The 15,705-nt window shown below is 34.2% G+C and overlaps 3 protein-coding genes across 6 annotated transcripts; all 3 read left to right on the top strand.

The window, feature by feature from the left end:
- Nucleotides 1-477: 477 nt before the first annotated feature.
- LOC143900179 (uncharacterized) lies at nt 478-5,183 on the top strand. Its single transcript, XM_077411223.1, has 3 exons — nt 478-884; nt 1,120-2,184; nt 2,268-5,183. Exons 1-3 carry the CDS (start codon nt 866-868, stop codon nt 2,408-2,410), a joined length of 1,227 nt encoding a protein of 408 aa, XP_077267349.1. The 5' UTR covers nt 478-865; the 3' UTR covers nt 2,411-5,183.
- Nucleotides 5,184-5,199: 16 nt separating this feature from the next.
- Nucleotides 5,200-7,250, top strand: LOC143900182 (uncharacterized). The gene is made up of 3 exons (XM_077411229.1): nt 5,200-5,382; nt 5,554-5,697; nt 6,375-7,250. The coding sequence occupies exons 1-3, from the start codon at nt 5,200-5,202 to the stop codon at nt 6,900-6,902; spliced, it is 855 nt and encodes a 284-aa protein (XP_077267355.1). The 3' UTR covers nt 6,903-7,250.
- Nucleotides 7,251-8,216: 966 nt separating this feature from the next.
- LOC143900174 (scm-like with four MBT domains protein 2) lies at nt 8,217-15,584 on the top strand. Of its 4 annotated transcripts, none has more exons than XM_077411210.1 (8): nt 8,217-8,353; nt 11,174-11,345; nt 12,192-12,604; nt 12,674-12,763; nt 12,927-13,450; nt 13,644-14,494; nt 14,637-15,289; nt 15,377-15,584. In XM_077411210.1, exons 2-8 carry the CDS (start codon nt 11,300-11,302, stop codon nt 15,545-15,547), a joined length of 2,748 nt encoding a protein of 915 aa, XP_077267336.1. In that variant the 5' UTR covers nt 8,217-8,353; nt 11,174-11,299; the 3' UTR covers nt 15,548-15,584. The 4 variants fall into 4 exon arrangements, with proteins under 4 accessions (XP_077267336.1, XP_077267337.1, XP_077267335.1 ...); XM_077411211.1 differs by having other exon boundaries at nt 8,234-8,353; nt 11,193-11,345; XM_077411209.1 differs by having other exon boundaries at nt 8,280-8,431.
- The last annotated feature ends 121 nt before the right edge of the window (nt 15,585-15,705 follow it).

Here is a 15,705-nt window from a genome sequence, read left to right on the forward strand (position 1 = left end):
TTTTAATTTTATATAATTTCCGCGATAAAACACAAGCAAAGTAAAGATAATCCATAACGCACATTTTTCTCGAAATATAGTATCTTACAATACAAAATAACATTATAACGCAAATAACTTGTTAGCTAATTTATTTGATTAATTAATACAACTTTTGCAAGTGTATTCTAAAATCGTTTATCGTTTAATTCTTAGAAAATAATGCCGTGCATTAAAGTACATATATACATACATATGTATGTACATGTATATTGTATTAAATTAATTTTTATTTCAAGATTTGATTAAAATTTCGTCCGGTAACGAGAAATACTGCGCAACTTAACAAGTCCAATCATAAAGTTGTCTAAACGGTGTCCAATGGTGAGAGGTTCGGCAAAACGCAGCCATTGGCTATCGTATCGCTTTTTGCCGCAGTTAGGCGCGACGATCGCTAACTTCCTCGTCTGGCTCGTCTACGTGTCCCGTTTAGTTCGTGTACGCATTTACGCGAATGTCGTGAATCGCTTTTGCATACATATATGTACGACATACATATGTACAACAAATCGTGTATACATATATAGGCATGGTGGAAGCTCGGAGAAATTCTCGTGTTTATTAATAATTTCTCTCGGCGTTGTATGAAATAGAGCCAGAAACGATTTAGAATTAGAGCAATTAGAGATCGTTGATGAAGTAGCTCTGTCTGTTTGATTTGACTGCTAACTCCCGATTGCAACTTGGAGATTAATCGCGACGGCTCTTCGCAAAATGTACGAAAAACCGTCAGAGCTCTGTTCTTGAGAAAGAGAAGCCCGGTTTCTCGACTAACTTGATTATTGAACATACAGGGCAAAATTCGCCGCGTACTTCAACTATTAAAATGGCTGCATCCTTGTCAGGTGAGTCGTGAAGTTCCAGCAATCTTTCAAATCTTGAAAAAACTATCAATTTAAAATATTTTGAAAATCACGTAAACACGTAAATAACTTGAGATGCCATACTTTACTCGCTCCAAATACTTCAGCAATTTAAAATTTATATGCGTAACTTATATACTTGATACATTTGTAAATTGTGTTTGTCTCTGAAACGTTTCTCTTTTACATATATGTAATCCATACCATAATTTTGTAGCTTATTGGGTGAAGTTCTTCAAGGGGGCTGGATTTTCGCAAGATGTGGCCACTAGACATGCAGTTGTATTCACGAATAATCATATCAAACCGGATATGTTGCCAGATTTGGATAAACCTAGTCTAAAAGAAATGGGCATCGCGTTAATGGGCGATATGATTGCTATTTTGAGATACGCCAAGAAAGTAGTGGAGGAAACGACGTGCGAAAGGTTTTTAGTCGATTCGGAAGACACCCTCCCGACTCCGAAAGTTTCTACGAAACCTGTCGTGAAGAAAGTGGTCAAAGAAATTGGAAATAAGACTGTGGTTTTGACGGCGTCTAAAACTGATCCTACGAAGAAGATAGTTAAACCTTTATCTACAGCGAAGAAGATTGTGACCGTAAGGAAACCAATTTCTACTCCGGTCGCTACTAGTACCGTTAATCAAAAACAGATAGCTCTCAAAAGAAAATTGGTATCGGAAGAGGTATATGAAAACGACGAAGATAATTGGAATAACTTGGAAAAGAAAATAAAGGTGACAAATGGCAATGAAGACAATACTGTTGAATATACTGCTGCGACGCCAAAGGTAACGACAGTAAGAACTCAGATACTGAAGAAACCTGTTGAAAAACGAACAGTATTTGATAGATTAGGTGATAGTTCAGTTACGAGCACAACCAATTTAGCTGACACGACGCCTACTTTCAATATTACCGGAGTTGGTAAGGATGTGTTTAAGAGATCGACTAGTGTTTTTAAACGTCTCGGCGATATAGACGACAAGAAGGATCACGCAACTACCACAGGGATACTTAAGAATGGGTCGGGCACTACTGGTACACCAGGCATATTGAAAAACCGAACGTTGCCTAGCATACGCACGTCAATCGTAACGACGAAGAGAGTCGTGCCCAAGACCACCGGCACTATGCATGCCGATCACGAAGTCAGCAAGAAGATTACTTTGAATAGTACAAACCGCATACTGAAGCTGAAAAAGGAAGTGGTACCTCCTAGTAATGTTAAACCGAGCATCAAAAGTATTACGAAACCTGCTGTTACATCTGGCAAATTAGGTTTGTACATATTTCATTAATCTATAGGTATAGTTGTATACGGAGGAACAGTTTTTCTTGATTTCTTGATTTTATTATTGCAGCTTCAGAACGACTTATCTCGATACCAGCCAAAGCACGCCTGGGCACAACCAGTACTCCTGCCATCAAACAAGTGACTTTCGGTAAAGTGGTAACAGTGACGCGCGTCAAGAAAGCAGATGTTTTCAGTCGCTTGGGTATTTAAATTAGGCTTTCTTGTATCCTCCCCTGCTATCAATCGCAAACGAAACTGTTACTTGTATAAAGTTAGATAGATTCTTCAAGTCGGCTGCAGTGACATTGGTTAATATTAATTTAACTTTATGATTCAAGTTTTTTTTATTACGAATGGAACATATTACTAACTAAAGTCGCTTGCAAGGCTATTTCAAGAATGTTGCGAATGACATGTACGATGTAAATATAATAAGAATTAATAATGACTTACGATTAGAATCGCAATTTAGTAACGCTCATAAAAAATGCAAATTGCATAATTTAGCCTAAGATGTAAGATGTTTTTTTCTTGAAGAATTTCTATAAGATTATACAACTTTTTTCTTTCTTTGTTTTTCCTTTTAAGAGGGTTTACCAGACGATTGAATTTCGCATAAAGATTGAGCAATTGCGATCATGTCCTATAAAGCATAATTATATTTTAAACTTGGAACTGTGTGTGTGTGTGTGTGTGTGTGTGTGTGTGTATACGAGCCTTTTCGACTTCAAGGGAAAAAAAGAAAGTTTCATGCAATATCATTTTTTTCCTATATATGTGTATATTACTTTCTAGATTTTTATATCCCCGGGATATACAAATACAATAAAATATCCCCGACATACACAAATACAAATATATACGCGAGCAATTAGATTTGCTTTATTTTAAAATTGGACTTGTTGTATTTTTAGCTGTATTTCCTATAGCTTTCAATACCTTCTTATTATTCATCTGATAAACATTAATTTGTTTCATAACGCATAAATGCGAACATTGTGAAATAGGATAATCTGCCGAAAGTGTCCTGTAATATTTTATTAGTGATAGACGTCTGTCTGTATTTAAATAATTGAGAAGTACGGTTTGTGTGATAATAACAGGAACAGATTGATACGAATATACATGTGTTTTATATAATTCGACTATTGCCATATAATATATAATATTATTAATTTGTCGCTATTCTATATTTTTTGATAAGTAAAAGATCAAAAAGTTTATTTTTATAAAATTTCTTGAGACGAATCTATATCGGCTAACAAGAACGAACGCGTACAAATATTTACGACAAACTTGAATGAAAGCTTGTTCTTTGATGTATCGACAAGAGATGGAATATATTCGTCAATGTACATTTAGGTTTCTTCATTGCCATTGAATTTTCAACTATCAGAATCACAATATTTAATACGATTTAATAATATCCAAGAGGAATTAGGATGATTTCCATAAATATTTACATGGAAGACAATCTTCACAATCTTCTTTATACACTGAGGAAAAAAAGTTGTTAACTTGACTAAATGCGTTCAACTGATGATCATTTTTTAAATTAGAATGTTTAAGTATTTAAGTCAAATTACGTCATGTTAGATTTGATATGTCATATTTAATTTAAATACTTGAATTGTTCAATTAAAAAATAGTAATCAGCTGAGCGCATTTAATCAAAAGTTAACAACTTTTTTTCTCAGTGTAAGAGACTTAATATTAGTGATTAGTATATTTCTATAATTTATATATATAATTTCTATTATTTTTTCATATTTATCTGTATAAACAATTTTGATAAAAAACCCTCAGCAGCCTCAGGTACATTCACGAAAATATCTTTCTACTTCTAAGGCATTCAACTTTAATGGGCAATTGCTTTCACATCAAATAACTTTTATTTCCATTATATTTTTGAAATGTGTTTCTTATTTATAGTGGAATAATATTTTTCCACATCTAAATATATGAAAATAATACTGAAAAATAATTCCGAGTCCACCTAAAAAACGATTTTCTTGCTGAACTACTTATCTAGTGGACATTTGACTCATTCATATTCATACTGATGACTCCATCTCGATCATTCGTCGAATCAAGTTTGTTCGTAGTTCATTCGTGTTCGTTCGCGTTCGTTCACTTGACTATATGGACCTATCCTTCATCAGTACTTCATTGGTAGATGAATAATCGGTTTTATTTCTTATTGGTACGCAAAAAATACGGCCAACACTGACGAGATACTAAAAATTGCCAGTCCTGAGTAAATTTCGTGATTATCGTGGAAATAACTGAAGAGTTATACAAATATTATCGAGTGCTCAATTCGATATCGTTCGACATAAATATATATCTGAACGATTAGCCAATACTGCGGTAAAGTATAATCGACCATTATCGTAAAGTACTGAATAATGTCGATACTCCAATTACTCCCGGACCTATAGGGCTCGCTTGATAATCAGAGGATTGGCCTGATCTCTTTCAAGCAAAAACGAGCACGAACAAGCGCGAATGAAAAACTACGAACGAACTCGACTTACTCGACGAGGGCGAACGACGTACGAACGAGCCCAAGCCCCAAATGAACATCGACAAATACGTCTAATGCAACTCGACAATTATATTGTGCTCCTTACGGGACGGAAATACAAATAATAATAATAATAATCTGACAATGTGATATCAAATCTCATCATAAACCATGCTACTTTGTTCTCTACTTTGTCCTAGCAGGGACAGAAATACACGAGAGACGGGAGAGAAACAATCGTTCGTGATCGTTCATGCTCGACCTGTCTGTGGACGGGTTAATACTTTAATACATTTTCTCAGCCGAAGTATTCATACACAGAATTGAAGCCTCGTCGAAGTCAAATCTCTTTTGTAAACTATATATTAAATAAAGATATATATAATATATATTGTGAAGAGAGAGAGAGAGAGAGAGAGAGAGAGAGAGAGAGAGAGAGAGAGAGAGAGAGAGAGAGAGAGTTAGTGAAATAATGGAGTGGCCAAACGATAAAGTTTTATTATTTATTAGTGAAATAGAAAGTCTGCCGATTCTATGGGATTCCTCAGATCCGTATTATAAAATTAGTAGGAAAAAAAATGAAACGTGGGAAAATCTCGCTAATAAATTCCTTACAACAGTATTGGACGTTAAAAAGAAATGGCTTTCGTTACAGGCATGTAAACAAATTATATTTATTTGTTATATTCTAATAGTGTATTAAAATAAAAAAATAATTATAATTTGTAGAATTATTATTATACATAATTATCTCGTGTTCAATAATTTCATATTCAACATAATTAGTATGTATAATTAATGATAATAAATGTCTTTTTTTTTTTAGGCGTCGTATAGAAGAGAGAGAATTAAAGTGATTGATTCTACAAAGGGAAGCGAAAAGAAGGTATCGTCAAAATGGTTTGCGTATCGTGCAATGATGTTCTTGGGAGATCATTATAGACCAAGAGGTGCAAGAAATACTTCTGAGGTAAAACAAATGCGCATTTATAGATTATAGTTTACAAATTTAAATAACTTTATTTTAATATTTAATATAATGTAAGTAAAATCACATTAAATTGATAAGATTTAACACATTCTATTTGTTTAATTTTTTATGATTTATTATTGTATGTAAAACAACACATATATAATTTTTATTTAATATTGTCTTTCTTGCCATATATCTACGCCAACTGGATATGTGCGAAAGTAATTCTAAGAAAAGTAGTTATTTACTTTATCACGATATTCGTTCAATGAAGCAATACATCTTCTCTTTTTAGAGTAGATCAAAAAGAGAAAATAAAAATTCGTAATGTGCGTCAATAAGCTATCGATACAAAACAGCTATTAATACAATATTAAAAATAGATTTTGTAATTAAAGCAAACATTATATTACAGAGGCAATGCAGTCACACTTGTTTTCCATCTATAGAACTCAATACACAAACATGGAAAGTTCCACATTTATAATAATAGTTATTCTAATGGTTTCTTGAAACATTGTATGATTTTGCAACAGAACTTAATATCTAAAATCTAAAATTAATTATATATAAGTAGATTGCTAAACACAATTATAATTTTTGGTAATATAACTTATCAAAATGAGTTATAGGTAATATGTTTTTGGTATTATGATGTTCTATAATTATTTCAGACTTCTGAGGCGTGTCAACGGGAAGAAAATAGTGACCGTAAGGACCACGAAAGCATTAATGAAATAGAAGTAACACGACCGAAAGTAGAAGCTACATTACAACACGAATCAGAGAGAAGCTTACGATTGCGTGATATCCCGTTACGAAAAAAACATTTGAAAGTATTTCATTCTCCAGAATTAAGTAGTCCGAGGAAAAAAAAGATTAACGAAGATAACAAGCCAAGTGAAATGTATATTTTAAAGGCTACTATCGCAGAGAAAGAATCTCAACGAGATGAAAATGAGACTTATGGTGAATACGTGGCGCTGACTTTGAGGAAATTAGATAATTATTCACGTATAATGGCTAAACGTTACATCAATGAGATTCTTATAGAAGCGGAATTAGGAAAATACAAAGATTCGATTCCTCAAAGATCCCCTACACCTACGACTAATTATTCTGCTGTTTCACCATCGCTTTCTGTATATTCCTACCAATCTGGAGGTTCCAATAACGTGATTTCTTCCGAACCGAATCTATGATTACCCGTTGAATTCAATAGTATTACAAAATTACTTAATATCATTTCAATTATTTTTATTTTCTGCGAGTTTACATATTTGGCTTTTTCATATTTTCATAACTACTTTTATAATTAATTTCTTAAAAATTGTTAAATCTTGTTAATATTAACTAATATAAACTATGTTTACCTTGAAATATAAAATTATTGTAAAAAGAAATGAAATTTTTTCATTAAGGAAGCTAGATAGCTACATCCGAAGAACTTGTACAAGATATTCACACGGAAATAATTTCCGAGATGAGAGAGAGAGAGAGAGAGAGAGAGAGAGAGAGAGAGAGAGAGAGAGAGAGAGAGAGAGAGATTGGTTCCGAAATCTTAAATAAATAGAACTTACCTAGGAATCTTTATTTAGGTTTTATAGTTATATACACTAAGCCTTTCTTCAGCAGGAATTGCCTTTCTAGTGTCTTGCTTGCATATTTTTAAAAAATCAAGTTACGTGTAACAATTTTTTCAAGCTCTTAATAAATACAAAGTTATTTGTGTAAAAAAAAACTTTTAAAGATCTCTCCTATAATATGGAAGTAGATATAAAAAATTGCGTCAACTGCAAGAAAATATAAAATTATGCACAACACTTAACTCAAATGTTTCACATTAAGGTTTCAACAGCCAATGAATAAAGTCATTATATTTTACGCTTAAATATATAAATATTAAAAATATATAATATATATAAATGTGGAATTTACAAAATGTATATTTTCAGAAGAATTTATAAATACATATATTATACATACATATATACGTATGTGAGAAGACTATATGTATCAAATAAAGTGATGGCTTGATTATTCAAAAGCAGGATAAATTTAATGCAAAAAATCTTGTCGCTGCAATATTTTTCATGTTTTGTACTATATAATATTTTAATTTATAGTTATTAGCAACGCCAGAATATCAAATTAAAGTATCAGCGCTAGACGATTAGTCAACATTAATTTTCCGATTTATTATTACGTTCTGTGCACTGGCAAACCGCTAACGTTTTGCTGATATTTTACTTATTGAATATACATATATAGCACACCTATGGGCACATTTATTCTTGTTTAATTCTTAAAGCTGCGCTTCTATTATCATCCGTGGTTAACCACCGTGGAAAAACATAGTTTCGTAGAAATATATATTTGACGTTATTACGTATGCTTGTTTATGAATAAGCATCTACGTAACATAATAAATGATAAATTTTATATTTAATATCGTAGGCTAGTTGTGTTCGGTTATATGCTTATATCGAATGGTCGATAACGTCTGCACTCTTCTTATCCCCGAGTTCACTTGATAGTTGATCACGAAAATTTATCCGGGGCTAGCCGTCTTTAATAGTACCTCGTCGGTGTCTCGACTCACCGGACTCACATTATTTACACTCGTTTTTGTTCATCGCAGATACCTATATACGTACGTAGTTACGATTCATCCTCGCTATAGTTGGTCGACAGCCAGCTTTTTTAATTGACCCTCTTTTAACAATACCTCGTAAGTGTATGTGCCTATATATATATATATATATACATATACATATATATATATCGTTGATTGTTCAAAAAAGGAAAAGAACGATGCGTGGACGCCCCGAATATACGTGCCAATAACGTATCTATCTAAACCAAGCATTCGCAAATAGTTTCCTTATAGAAATCTGTGAAACTGATATTTTTTGGTAGAGAACGTGTGCGACAAGATCTGTCTCTTTGACTTTGAGTAATATATAAAAGCATCCTCCTTTTCAATTAATTGTTTTGTTGATATAGTCGTAGGTTGTAGTCGTAGATATAATATAATCCGAAAGAGCGTCACGAAAGGAATAATTAACGATCGAAACGGAATGGCGTTGAAAGAGGGAACGGTTATAATTTAAAGTCGAAAGATAGCCTTCGCAGCGGTTGCATGTTTATCCTAAAAATCATTACACGTGAAATTTTTTAAGTGCAAGAGCGTAAACGTAAGCACCTATAGGCTTTTGATACAACTTCTAGACGGTATGTGTGTAATAATATGTTTGTTTCATCAGATAATTAATGTAATGAGCATAGATATAGATCTGTTTTATTTGCACTCCATATTATTTTCTGCATTTGAAACAATATTAAGATGGATATGTTTATTCGGACGTTGAGAAAAGAGAGAGCGACGAGTCTGCGAGTGCAGAAAGTGCTGGTAAAATGAACGAACCGTATACGTATATACCGTGTACATCATGCTTTTGTATTTTGTACATACGCAGCAGTCTTTATTATGCACCAGGAGCGTAATAGTAGGACCGGCACCCGCATTCGCATTCGAATTCGAATTCTTTATCGTAGATATAATACACCATATAGATAATAACATATATTTCATAAGATTTCCATCCCTGCATATGCTGAGACGGGATATTATGATTTATGATTAGATATACGTGAGTTCATTATTATTTTTTTCCATTCTGTAAGGAATACAGGGATATATCACGACATATCAGATTAAGTTGGATTTATTTTTGCGTTCTTGGATACTCGGTGTCTCCGATATCACAGTGCTACACACGCACACAATATCTTTTTCTTTTCAAATTATAATAATATGTGTGTGAGATACATCGAGAATCCGTGTCCTTGTTTGTCAGGAGCGACTGCTTTATATTCGTCAACAACAATAAGCTATATATGTATATCTATATAGGTATATCCACATCCACCTTCAAGAATCAGTTATCCCAGATTATAAGATTTTCCAACGCATGCGCATCCTCGATATACGCACGTGTGCAGTCGATTGCATATTGCATGACTTGTTAAAACCAACCAACTTATGCAAAGTAGGACATATTTCTTGGGATTCTTGGGAAAAGTTTTTATCACGTCTTTTGTTACCACGTTGCTATTAAAGTGTAGCTTTATATCAACAAGCACTTATTCTGAAAATTAATATATTTTTTTTTTTTAATTATTTAAAACAAAGCTTTTTCCATACTGTCACTTATATTTATTAACTTTTGTATTATGTAATTATATGTTATTCAGTTGATAGAAATCTTTGTAAATCACATATTTGAACGAACCCAGGATGATATTTACCCAGATATCCGAATTCGTCCTTGCAAAATACCTATCTACCACAAATTTTATATCGAAATGCCAGCAAAAGTATGACGGAGTCTGCTAATAGAATATATATGATGATCGCAACGGGGGGAAAGCGAGTAGATATATTTTGCCATATATTTTGTGGCCAGATTTAATTTAACGATAATATTTATTAAATTTCATGGCATGATAGATCTTGCTCGATTTCTGCTGGCAATCTGCTGGCTATGTACTGTAAACTATATTAACTTATCGAGCTCTTATTTAATTAGCATTTTGCATATAAGATCTTTAGTCAGATTTTATATATGTGGTGAATCGTCTCAAGTACGATTTTGAGCTGTATGATCATTAGACTGGATCGAATTTTAAGATCATCCAAGATCAACTAAAATTAGACTTAAATGACCTTAAATATAAAATCGGGTTATGTGAATGAGTGTTACAATTGAATGTGTGAAGTTAGTTACTTAAATACCAACATTGAAATACTGAATCAACCGTTTAAATTCGAAACGTTCAAGTTTACATCTACTTTATAAAGATATAAATAAGTAAATATATACGTTACCAATTATTTATATTATATTTATGTCTATATCTCATATGCAATCTTACTTTAAAAATGCAATAATTTAATCATTGCTCGCATCTTACTTTCAAAAACTTTCTTTTGTAAATATCAAAATAATATTTATCGAAAGATTAAGAAAATTATTGCAACCTCGAAAATGAATGAAATGAAAAGTGATGAACTTTCTTGGTTAAATTAGTATGCAATTAACAATTACGAGCGATCGTTGTTTACAGAACGCCAAATAAGCCGCGGCAGTAGGAAATCGATGCGAACCTGATGATTGCATTTTTTATTCTGAGATTTATATTCAAAAATTTTCACATTCGAAATGTCTTGCATACACAATTCGTCGATCTAGTGACTTTTTCTCGGGCTGAGGGTCCGCGCGGGGTCGAGTTCGGTCGAGCGTTTTAGCGTTCGTGGACGTGGTCGCCCCGACGATACCCCGGCCCCGGGCTACGTACGCCACTGTACCGCGCTGCTGAGCTGAGCATGCGTGGAAAAATCCTACGATTTGGGATCACTGCACTGCCCTTCATTCGCTCATTTGCGCTTTGCGCACGGTGATTCGTATAGGTGTTGCTCTTCCTATCAGGGCTCGCCACATTTATTTCGACCGCAACAATCGCCAGCCCTTCGCCAAAGATCCATTAATGGTCCCGCCGTGTATTTCGCACGACGGCCCGGCGGTGTAAATAAAGTATGGAGACGCACGAGAGCCGAGCGCAGGAGAGACCGCAGGATGGAGGTAAAAATTTCGTAACTTTATATACTCGTCCGTTTTAAATTTCGCGTGTTACGCAAAAAATTTTTGCTGTCACGCGACCGAAATTCATCGGCTCTCTCGATGTCGGAGTTGCACGTGATTATCGAGTTATCCCGCGCGTTTTTTTTTTCTTTTTTTCTTTTTTTACACGGTCAGCTTGAGCGCTATCGCTTTCCCATAAAGGTATAAGAGTAGATTACAGACAACATGGTAGTTGAACGCGTTTTCAAATAAAACTTTTGGGAAGTGAATTACGTACGCTGGTACGGGAGAAAATTCACGTCTTCCGGCAATTAACTATCAAAGAGCACGCGTTGCGTTGTTTTCGCATAGTCTTTTTGACGTGTTTTTCTTATCTTTGCAAACGTACTTCTATTCTCACTATCTGTTCAATATTAACAATTCGGAAAATGGCGTTTTGCGCATCAGTAATAGCAGATAAAAATGTAAGGGTAAAACAAATTATTTATTCGATAAATTAAATATTTTGCGTTCAAAATAATTTATACATATTAATATAATACGAATTTAATGAGAAAGAATAATTAATATAAGTGTAATTTTTTTTTAATAAAAAAGTGATGAAAAGTTTTTAATTAAAATATTCTTGAAAAATATTTTATTTCATTATAATATTTTTTTCATCTACATTGTTATTGATAAATAATATCAGTTTCTTTTTGTAGAATATATATTATATCAAATATATTATTAAGTTTTTGTCACAATGATATTTGAGAGAGAGTCAGATAAAGTAAAATCACAGTTTGTTTTTAGTATATATATCAAATTCAGATTGAATAATATATCATATCATTTATATTTTAGAATATGTATTTGTTTGGCAAGACTATCTCGACGCCACGAAGAGCGTGGAAGTTCCACAGATCGTGTTCCCTCATGTGGAGTTGACGTTGCAGAACAGTATTGAGATAGGCATGTCATTAGAAGTACCGGTGCAAAAAAGTAACGATGAGAACGAAGTGTCGTATTGGGTAGCCTCTATTGTCATGGCTTGCGGACCCTTATTGCGATTGCGTTACTTTGGCGGGGACGATAGATCTTTAGAATTTTGGTTCAATCTAACGAAAGAAGCTGGCCACGAACTTGGTTGGAGTGCGAAAAATAATAAAAATTTAAAACCACCTGACGTTATACTTGAGAGATCACCAGACTGCGTAGACAAGCTGCACGAATTTCTGACAACGGCACGTACGCTCCCAGCTGAGATGTTGACAGGGGTAAGATACTAATATCTCTAGAATTTTACATATTACGATCAATATTCTAACACAACGCTCGCCTTGCAGGATGGCCTAAGTATGGCAGATAGGATAAAACAGGGTATGAAGGTTGAGATAAGCGATGTGTTGCATCCTTACAAGTTATGGGTAGCTACGGTAAGAACAGAATTAGACGTTATAGAATTAAAAATCTATAAGCAAAAGAATAAAAATAAGCAAAGTGTTTACTTTTGTTTATTAATGCTTTAATAATTAAGGATATTTGTACGTAATCGTGTGATGCGTCTTGAAAATATTTGAGATGATTCTTTTTTTCCAGATAATGGAGAACGTCGGAGGACGTCTTTTATTGAGATACGATACTCCAGATTCTACTCGCGAAGACTTCTGGATATTTTGTACATCCGAGCGTTTACATTCGTATGGATTCACGTCTAAATCAAATTTAAATTCGATTTCCACTTGGTTTTTGGAACCACCTAGTTCAATAGTCGATTTGCATAAATATGAAGACTGGAAAGAGTTGTTAGAATCTAAACCGAAAGATTATGAGTTAGGGGAAGAATTATTTAATAATAATGTAGATCATCCAAAGCATAGTTTCGAAGTTGGAATGAAATTGGAAGCTTTGAATCCAGCAGATAGGATGAAAATTTGTCCTGCTACTGTAACGAAAGTATTTGACGATATATATTTTCTTGTGAACATTGATGTACGCGCTAAATGCTCGGATGAATCAGATAATACGCTTGCCTCTAATAATTCAGAAAATAATACGTGGCTGTGCACTGCAGAACATCCATATATATTTCCAGTTGGATGGGCGCAAAAAAACAATATTATGTAAGTGTCAAATAAATGTAACGAATATGTCTCGATCTAAAAATAATTTATTTTATCATAATTCTTTAAAGATATACCGTTTCATATAATCGTGTAGAATATATATTTTTTCACAAATATTGTATATTTTTATACATATTTCTTTGATCTTAACATTATTTTTCCTGTTAAAATCTCGATCTGAATACCGCAGGATTACCCATCCGCAAGGTTGGACTTCAAAGACGGAAAATTTTGATTGGAATGAATATTTGGAAGCATTCCATGCTAGCGCAGCGCCCGAGAACTTATTTAACGAACGTGCGAGTGCCAGTGAGGCAGGCTTTGAATGTGGCATGCGATTGGAAGCTGTCGATCCAGAACACGAACGTGTAATATGCGCCGCCCGCATTAACAAAATCGTTGACAATCTGTTATGGATAAAGTTAGATAACTACGAGTATTTTCGGCCAGATCACATAGTCGACATGAATTCCTTGCAAATATTTCCTGTCGGATGGTGTGAGTCTAATCACTATCCGTTAAAACCTCCGCACGACTATATAGAAATTTGTAAGAAATTAGAAACGTCTGTGAAGGAGGAGAAGAAAACTAATGTTTTGGACATACCGATATCTGAACCACGCTCTTCTCTTTGGTGTCCAAAGATATATTTTAATTACCGGTGCTTCACAGGCCCCATGATATCGAAGGGTAAATTAGCGACTCTTCCAAAGTCGGTAGGACCTGGACCAGTTATATTGGTCATGCGGGAAGTTTTGTCAATGATAGTGTCCGTTGGATACAGAAGTGCTAGAATTTTAAAGGTTTTGCAATGCGATACCAAACCGGATCCTGGGTTTCACTTAGAAGTCTTGAAGGCAAAGCATAAAAATAACACATATCGCGCGAGCGTGGCCATCGTTACATCGGGAGACATGGTAGCAGACTTTTGCAGAAGTATTTGTAAAAAATTAATGGTATGCCCGAATTTATTTGGGCCGTTGCATATATCGGAAAACGAATGTCCAGATGAATGTTATAAAACGTCAAAAACGAAATACAGTAAGCAACTGAATATCTTAAAGAAATTATATATCGCACAATATGCAAATTTGTCGTGTTCATAATATTATATAATTAATGTATAAAAAATGCACGCGCACGCATACACGCACCATTGACATTTTCAATTTTCAATTTTCAGCAGCCACGGTTGGAACTGGAAAACGAGGAAAACCGAAAGGATATACAAGTATCATGGTGCAAAAACCGAAACCGTGGGGCAGAAGGCGCAAAAGACGACGTGGCAGATGGGCAAACAAGCATAAAGAGGTTCACGAAGAATACGATCGGGAAGATGAAATGCCATTTATATCGTTAGATTTGGCGAAGCATATTTCAGAGAGCCAAGCTGAAGAGACATTCGATGGAAGACAACCGCTCTCAGAGATAGACATCATGATACAGAAAGGTTTGGAGAAATCCGACAAGTCAGATGACTTTAAAACTGAAGTAGCTTCCAGTAATGTTTCGGAAGATTCCGGTAGTTCATTCAACGATAGAAAAGCTAAAGATCGAGAACTGCCCAGTCTCCTGAATTTAAATTCGAAGCAACATTCCACAAGATTCAATCAAGGCACGGGGATCACTAGAGGGACTAAGAGAGATTGGGACACGAGCATAGAATCTGATTGTTCCGAGGCAGATGCCGAATATCTGAAAATGCAAAAGACACAGCGGCGACCGAAGACTCGAAAGCTGGATTCAAATCCGTTATATTGGACCGTAGACGACGTGTTTCGATATCTCAGAAAAACAAACGACTGCAAAGATCTTGCGTATCGCGTCAAAGAAGAGGTGAGTATACGCGTTGATTATATCTCGATTGAAATTTTAATCGCAATTATAACTCTCTCACTCTGGCAATATATTTCTGTTCGTTAGGAGATTGATGGTCTTGCGTTTTTGTTGCTGAATCTTCCCTCCCTTACCCAGCACATGAAACTACGAACGAGTTTAGCCATGAAGCTATGTCGACACGTCGAACAAGTCAAAGTTACATTTTTCCTACGACATATTCACGAAGTGGAGCCCGAGCAATATCAAATTGTTTAATCGACCTGATCAATAAAACCTCTCTTTATTCACAATATACACGTTACATGTAGCTATACCAGAATTGATAAACTTAAAAATAGGATTCAAGGTTCTTTGGTTAAAAAATTTTACGTTTTATAGTCACGGTATATCAAGCTGATCTTTTTTTTTCTTTT

The sequence above is a fragment of the Temnothorax americanus genome, unplaced genomic scaffold (assembly GCF_048541705.1).
Source record: "Temnothorax americanus isolate GAGA-0224 unplaced genomic scaffold, ASM4854170v1 Scaffold3, whole genome shotgun sequence".
Lineage (NCBI taxonomy): Eukaryota > Metazoa > Arthropoda > Insecta > Hymenoptera > Formicidae > Temnothorax > Temnothorax americanus.